This window comes from Pteronotus mesoamericanus, unplaced genomic scaffold, assembly GCF_021234165.1.
Source record: "Pteronotus mesoamericanus isolate MK-2021 breed Mesoamerican mustached bat unplaced genomic scaffold, CSHL_Meso_final contig_347, whole genome shotgun sequence".
Classification (NCBI taxonomy): domain Eukaryota; kingdom Metazoa; phylum Chordata; class Mammalia; order Chiroptera; family Mormoopidae; genus Pteronotus; species Pteronotus mesoamericanus.
Genome location: NW_026555137.1, coordinates 18872317 through 18880191, shown reverse-complemented (window position 1 = coordinate 18880191; position 7875 = coordinate 18872317). Strand labels below are relative to the sequence as shown.

Here is a 7875-nt window from a genome sequence, read left to right as displayed (position 1 = left end):
AACTCAGCACACAGGCACAGGGTGCGCGGGGGCTGCGGAGCCCAGGGAAGCCCTGTCAGGGTTTTGCTGCTGAGCCCAGATGGCATTTTGTACAATAAAGAAGGGCCCTGCCATAAGCCAGGGGATTCAGTGTCTGAAGGCTGACACAGCGGTGACAGGTCAGGGTCGGGGACCAACGGCACAGAGCGATGCGGCATGGAGCTATGCGGCGCAGGTTTCTGATGAGCCCCCCCAGAGGAGGCTGTGTGGCGGCTTGGCCTTGGGGGGTAAGTTTTAGCAGCACCCCCAGCGCCACCCCTGGGGCGGCTCCTGTGGGAGGGGAGGCGTGGCCAGCGGGTCACCGAGCATCAGTTGTCACACGGGGTCTGTCTGATTTTCTCTCCTGACTCGTGTGCTGGTACCTCAGTGAAATGCTGCCCTTACGGTTTCTATCAAGGAGTTCGTATGTGTAACCTACACAGAAGAAAGCTTTTCTTGAAATATTAAAGCGTAAGATTGCAACCAGCTATGATTTTTATTTCTTTTGGTCTATAAATTTAAAAATTCTCAGGTAAATTTGACAGTCTCTTCATGTGGGGCTTCTACGGTCACATTCTGTGTTGTAGTCTAGGTGACTGCAAGTCACAGTGCACTTTCAAAGCAAACATCTCAACCCAGTTCACAAACTGTATTCTATGTGACTTGTCCGCCTCCAGAGAAATGCTTACAGACATTTTAGACACCTGATATTGTCACACTATTTATTGCAAGAGGGTGGAAACATTTATGGTGGCAGAATACTATAGGCATTCGCTCTTCACTATATTATTCCTCTTGTTTTATTGCAGCAACTCTCGATTCTTTAGTATAAAGAGAAATCAAGAGGAAAAAAAATAACTATAATCTTGGGTTAAGAAGTTTGCTGAGATCTGGTGACCTGAACTATATGTAAAGGATATAAACATATTTATATTTTTATATGTAGACAGTTAATGGTGACCTATTCATTATAAATAGTAGGTTTAACTTAGGTTCTACAAAAATAATCATTTTGGATGGGCGCATGCAAACCAGTCCACATAAACTTACTTATAAAACAAATCTCTATGCTTTTTATTTGCTTTTAAATATAAATGTTGCTATTTAGCCATCAGCTAAATGATTTCAATGCAAACCCGAAAGTCCCCAATTTAAAGTATAAAATCTGCTTCTATCCACAGAGCACACCGCTTCAAGTACCCTTCACCTGACAGTAAATCTAGACAATTCTGTCGCATAGGAATTACAGGTACAGATCCCACTTCCTCAGATAGTGACAGCCCTCCAGAGTAAAAGCTTCCTTTGTCCCATTTTCCTGTTTTGTTCTTAACATTACAAACAGTAGATATTTGTTTAAAATATCATTTTGGCATTGTCAAAAACATGACCAAAGCAAAGCCCCTCGCTCCGGGCGTGACCTGGCGCCGCAGATAAAGCCCCGCACAAAGCTCACTGGTTAGCGGGGCTGTCGGCGCAGGCGGGCGACGGAGGCGTCACAAAGGGCTCGTCCTGCTTCTGCTCCTCCTTCAGGCCGGCTGCCTGGTCTGTGATGGAGGAGAAGGACAGCTGGTCATGCTCCACGATGTGCACTTGGTCCTCGTCCTTGTCCTTCTTCACGTAGAACATTTTCCTGAATTTTTTCAGCTCGTGGAGTTCACAGAAGGTTTCCAGAACGACCAGCATGGCAATAAGGCCAAGCAGCAGGTAGCCTGTGTGGGAAGAATGTGCGTTTCAGTGGGACCCAGTCAGGATAAACCGAGTCACGCCGCAAGTGTCTGTGGATGAATCCATTCATCGCCACGTCTCTCATTTCTGGGAGCACTCTGGATTCCAGGGCTCAGTACGGGGCGGGGGGACCCAGAGAAAATTGAGGAGTGACTTCCACAAAATTGGATTGTTCAGAATCACATGGTGCAATTTTTGAGAAAAATGAAATAGTTGGGGTTAATGTGGAATTGTTAGGAATAACACTGTGTTCACCCAAGGCCAACCTTCCGGGGGTGGGGCTCTCCACCTCCCATTCCTAAGCAGTGGCTTTCAAAACACCAGTGTTTTAAAAGAGTTGTGATTTATCACAAGTGTTCACAACACAGCTGGACACCTTTGAGGCATTCAGGGCTTTCCTCATCACCCCGCTGCCAAATAAGTTCAGCAACAGAAATCACATTTAAGCTAGATAAGAATTCCTTTAAGAATTGCTATATACATAGCCCTGGATGGTGTAGCTCAGTGGACTGCGTGCCGGCCTGCGAACCAAAGGGTCGCTGGTTCGATTCCCAGTCAGGGCACAGGCCTGGGTTGTGGGCCAAGTCCCCAGCAGGGGGCACATGAGAGGCAGCCACACATTAATATTCCTCTCCTTCTCTTTCTCCCTCCCTTCTCCTCTCTCTAAAAATAAATATATAAAATCTTTTTTAAAAAATTGATGTAGATATCAACTAGCTCTGTGTGTGGCTAGTGAGACTTCCACCATGATCCTGCAGCAAAGTCAGCTTGCAGTAGGTGATGGTCTTTTATTTATTTATTTATTTTCCTGGGGCACATGGACCATTCATTAACTAACTCTACCAGATTCTTATTTCAAAAATAAAAGACAGCCTGTTGCTTTAGGTAAACTGCTATTCCTTGACATCTGTGATGGGAAACTGGTAGCTTTAAGTCAGTTTCAACATGTTTAAAACCAGTTTTCAGAAAAAGAATTCTCATCCGGGAAAGGAGCAGAAAATGAAAACTCTAAGAACAAAATTCCCCAATTTCACATCCCAGTGGTAAAGTGTTTGAGATTTTCAAGAAAATAAATGAACTAGGAAAGCTAGAACTGGCAGCATACTAGGAATAAGGAGACTGATTATCTTAAGAATATAAAGTAACACAATTCTAGTACCTTTAGAATTTGGCTATTAGGTATTGATAACATAGTATATTTTAGAAATAGCAAAGACATTGGTGATCAAGCTAATTGGCAAGTCCCCTCCTCCTTTATCCATTATTTAGTCAAACTCTTAACTGCTGATAAAAACACTCATGGGGATTCGGAAAAAAAGCTGTAGGATTTTATCCTGTCCACAAATAACATAACTTTGGGAACATTCATTTGCTCCAGCCAGTACATACGCTATGTAGACTGCCTCAAAAATCCATGCTCACATTGCAACAAGCCTTAAATGTTCTGCAAGGATTCAGTATTATGTGAGAGACTGAGGAAGTTAAACTGCTGGGCAAAGTTCATAACAACAGAATTAACATGAGAAAAAGAGAGCTAACCAAAATAATTACAGAAATGTATTCAACTTCCCTGAGTCATGAAAAAAATTAAATTAGAATAAGGAGGCCCCATTTTACCTAGCAGACGGAAAGAAGGCCGAGGCGTGTTTATCTGTGCTATGAAATGTGCAGTAGGGTGCCCAGCATGCCGCCAGGCCAGCGCTATGCCTGGAGCACGCGTCCTGCCACGGGCAGGGAGTTCTGGAGTCTTGGAAACCCATGACGTCATTTGGGAAGCACTGGGTTTGGCCTGTGAGTCACCCAAAGGCTCATTCACTTTGAGCCAGAAATCCCACTTCTTGGAAAAGTATCAAAGTAGAAAGGTATAAACATACAGAAATACTTGCTGAAGTTATTTACAATGATCCCAAACTGCAAGCAATCTAAATATTTGACAGTGGAGGCACAGTTACATTATGGTTTAGCCTCCTGGTAAAATACGATGTGGACATCGAACGTAATTACGGGAACTCGGGGAAATAGGACATCATCCTTGAAACCACTTGGTAAACGTACTGAACTTGTACAGTAGCCAGGCACTCTTCAAAGCACTGGGGTTATGAGTGAAGCCATTGTCCTGGGTGAGCCTGGGATTTCATGGAAATGCTAACACACGTGGTTTTGTCAGGCTGAGACTACACACCGGGGCCCGGACAGGGCACGTCACGTCCGGCGTGTGTGCTGTGATTTCCTGGAAGACGCGGCCCAAGCCTGGGCCTCGATAAACCCTTGATAAGGCAGCAGTGAAAAGTGCAGGAATGGGACGATGCGGTCCTATGTTTCCCGGAAAGAGAGGAAAGGGACATACAAAATGTTTTCTTGGCACTGGATTTCTAAGCTTTCCACAATATCATATTGAATTTTTAAAAGTTGTTTAAAAAGTTTAAGTCACTGGCCATCTGAAATCTAACGCCTATTTTCCACATATAAAATTTTGAAAATGGTTAAGATAGTCAAACTTCCAAAAAAGAACCAGACAGTAAGATAATGGTTTTAAGATTTTTCCAGTGAATTAAAGAACATGATTGATTGTAACATTCTGCAATCCTAGTACTTGTTTTCGTTTCTGTGTTTTTAGTTTAAAATATTTAAAAAGGCAGGTCAACTTTTTTTAAAAATTAAAAGTTGTGGCCCATTTTTACACTGTGATTTATAATGTCTATTACGAGTAAGAAATTGATCAATACTTTTAAGGTGCCCAGGAAAAATAACTCTCAGTAATCAAGATTTTTGCATAAAGAGTTCCGAAGGGAGTCACGATGAAATAGTTATGGAAACATGGCACAACTGAACATGAATCAGTGAAAAAGCCACGGGGCGTCTATGAGTGACCGCTCACCCATGGGCGAGGCGGAGCATGCAGCGCCCAACAGGGAAGGGGCAGCAGGCAGCCCGGGTACTCACACGTGATCCCAATCTTGTAGAGCTCTCTGAATTTCTGGTTGTAGCCTTCTCCGGGGACGTAGTCCCCCAGGCCGATGGTGCTCAGGGAGATGAAACAGAAATAAAAGGACTCCAGGAAGTTCCAGTCGTCCTCCAGGACGGAGAACACGGCCGCCGGGATGAAGAAGAAGCAGGACACGGTGACAAGCCCGAGCAGCACGGCGTGGACGATGGCCACCGCCTGCTTGGAGAAGCCCCAGCGGAGGTGGAAGTAGAGGACCGGCCTGCGGGTGACGTGGACGGTGACGCGCTGGACCACCGCCGTCAGGAACAGCAGGGTGAAAGGGATGCCGATGACAGAGTAGATGATGCAGAAGGCCTTCCCCCCATCGGACAGGGGCACCGTGTGGCCATAGCCTGTGAGGGAGCAGAGCGGGACGGAAGACGCTTTTAAATGACACATACCTGCTGCCCGTCCCTGTCCCCTGGAACGAGAAGAGCCAGGCTTCGGGTCTGACACCGCAAAGGCTCCCTGTAATGGTGACCACAGTCAATTTCACGGTGGAGGCCGTCCCGTTGGGAAGCTGCGACTACATGTAAGATCTTACCAGCTCTTTGCAACACAGAGTCGTCTGGTTTCCACTTCACTGTCAGGCTGAAGCAGCAGTTCTGTGGGCCGAGCTAGGACCCCAGCAGGGAAAATGCATCACGGGACACTTACTTCTCCAGCTGCTGCGACCCCCTCCCATGCTGCCCCCACAAGGATCCTTGTTAGCATCCAAACGCCAGTCTACATGCACATCCAAAGCGGACTGCTCACAGCATGTTCTAACAGAGGCCGCGGACAGGTAAAGGTGCGGGACTAGGACCAGGCTGACAGGGTACGGCGGGAGCGAGGATGAGTGGACTCGGCGAAGCCGCAGACATCAAATGAGAGGGAGGAAATGAAGTTTAAAGCGCGGCACCTCACGGCCTCGAGCACTTCTTTTAAAATATTTGGCTCTGTTATCTGGATAAATGGCACATTCAGAAAACCATCTTTTCCCTCTTGTCATTTCCATAGGTTCATAGTGATGGTTCTAAGATGCCATCACTTCCACAAAACAAACATTAAAGACACACGTGTCAAGGCCAACAGTCACAGCAAACATGCGTTTCGCTTTCCACCAGGACTGAGTTGCTCCGACTCCAGCAGGTCCCACCCCCGCCAGCCAGAGAGCACCCAGCAGGGCGTGGGGCCCTTCAAGAATCTCGCCAGCACTTCATCCCGGAAGGACCGACATGTCTGAACAAGTCAGTTCAGGGAAGAAAACAACTGAATGCATTTGTGTGTGAAATTGGATTCTGGAAAAAACCTCACATCTGCAATTACAATTGAAAGGTGGTTTCCAAATCTGACCTCTTAAATATATCCATACTGCTTAAAAAGAAATGACTCTGGAAAATGTTCAGCTCCAGACCCCCTAAATCTTGGCTTTATTCCCACCCCTGGGTAAGGCCCACGTGGCTGCGCATCTTCCCCCGGCCCTGCATGCACAGCGTCACCGTGGCAGGGCCGCCGGTCTGCGTCCCAGAAGGCGGGAGGGTTACGAACAAGCCACAGGGAGCCCAGGGACCCACTGAAATCGTGTGCAATGTGTGCATCTAAACACGCGTGCATTTTCCTGTGGAGAGATTCCAGAGCCGAGACTCTCAGAAGGATTACGACCAACTGTTCCGAGCATGGGTCCGGGTCCGTGGGGTCCTGGCAACACCGGCTGCCCCTGGAATCCTGCCCCGAGTGGCAGTGTGGTCAACGGGGCTGGAGGGCACGTTCCAGGGCCCAGAGACGGCAACAGGAGGGGGTGGAGGCATGTGGGTGATGTTCGCACCACAGAAGGAAGGAAGCAGCAGAAAGTCCAAGGTTGGCTTCTGAGGGAACAACGTGACAGGCAGGAGACAGCTCGGGGAGGGGAGCGGCTCACATCACCGAGGACGGGCCAGCCAGAGCTCCGACCACGCCACCCACCGAGGAAGGGCGATCTACTGGTCAGAGATGTGAGGGAACAGACCCTGAAGATGGAAGTGTATTTCGCCATAACAAAGGCGACTGGAAAGGGCCTCGTCCCAAGTCTGGCTGCAGAAGCCTGTACCCGGGAGACAGGAGCGCCGAGGCAGAAGCTGCGGGCGGTGGGCTCCCCCTCAGCAGGACTTCGTAGAGGACACAAGATCAGTTGAGTCAGTGCAACTGGGTAAAAAGCCTTTAAATCCATGATTTCATACGTTTCCTTACAGAATTTTTATAAACGATCTTTCCTAAGAGCGTAACACACTGATTTCAACCCAGCCTACCTCTTCCGTACCATCTGTTCCAATAAATTACGGGATTTTGGTTCCAGTCGTGAGTAAATAAATTAGTAGTTTTAAAATATCTTCATATATAAATTTTACTCTCAAATGAGGATAGCTCTTTTTATTAGAAGGATCTAAATCTCCATTTACCGCGATGTTCTCACCAAGCAATAGAGAGAATCACCGCCCGACTCCAGAGCTCTCCTGCGGTGCTGGCGCCAGGCCAGTAATCTCCTCCCACCAGGAGATTACAACCAGCACCGTGCCGATCTTTACTGACAACCACTTCTTCCCCGGATGTCTACATCGTCTTGTTAATGGAAAGTAAGTGTAAGATTCACCTCTCCGTTGGGTTCTCACACCTTCAGTGCCAACCACGCAGAAAAACCGCCCTCTGCGCGGGCGCCGGCCCTTCTCGGCCACAGAAGCTTCGTGCTGGGACGGAAGCCTCGGTCCTGCGGAATTTTGATGAGGGGGTGAAGGATGTACTCTCGTTTGGTCAGTTAACCCCCAGATCAATGATCAAGCAAAGCTTGTATTTTAAAATCATCACAAATCATGAAGGAATTAGCAAAAGGTCAATAACCCTTACATATAAGTTTTTCGAAGGCTAGTCGTACAATTTTAGGGCCCAAAAGCCTGAACACAATAAAGCGCTCTGGGAAGACAGACTTCAAAAACGCAGGGTCCTGAGATGAGACCCGCAGGTGCAAACGCCCACGTGCTCCTGCCTCCGTCCCTGCCCTGCTGGGTCTCCTGTTGACTCCGCACCTGCAAGGCACGGACGAGTCCACGTGCAGTGGGGCCACACTCGTCCTGACACCCTGCCAGCTGACGTCCAGGCGGTGGCGGGGCGGGCGCTCTGCCGGCTTGTCCCAT

At 47.9% G+C, this 7875-nt stretch overlaps 1 protein-coding gene across 1 annotated transcript in view; it reads right to left on the bottom strand.

Moving 5' to 3' along the window:
• Window positions 1–531: 531 nt before the first annotated feature.
• Window positions 532–7875, bottom strand: part of KCNK1 (potassium two pore domain channel subfamily K member 1) — a 34071-nt gene continuing 26727 nt past the window's right edge. The window contains exons 2-3 of the mRNA XM_054576756.1: window positions 4687–5082; window positions 532–1727 (exon numbers count right to left, since the gene is read on the bottom strand). Of these exons, the coding sequence (XP_054432731.1) occupies window positions 1468–1727; window positions 4687–5082 (656 nt within the window). The 3' untranslated portion in view covers window positions 532–1467. The remainder of the gene's footprint in view (window positions 1728–4686; window positions 5083–7875) is intronic.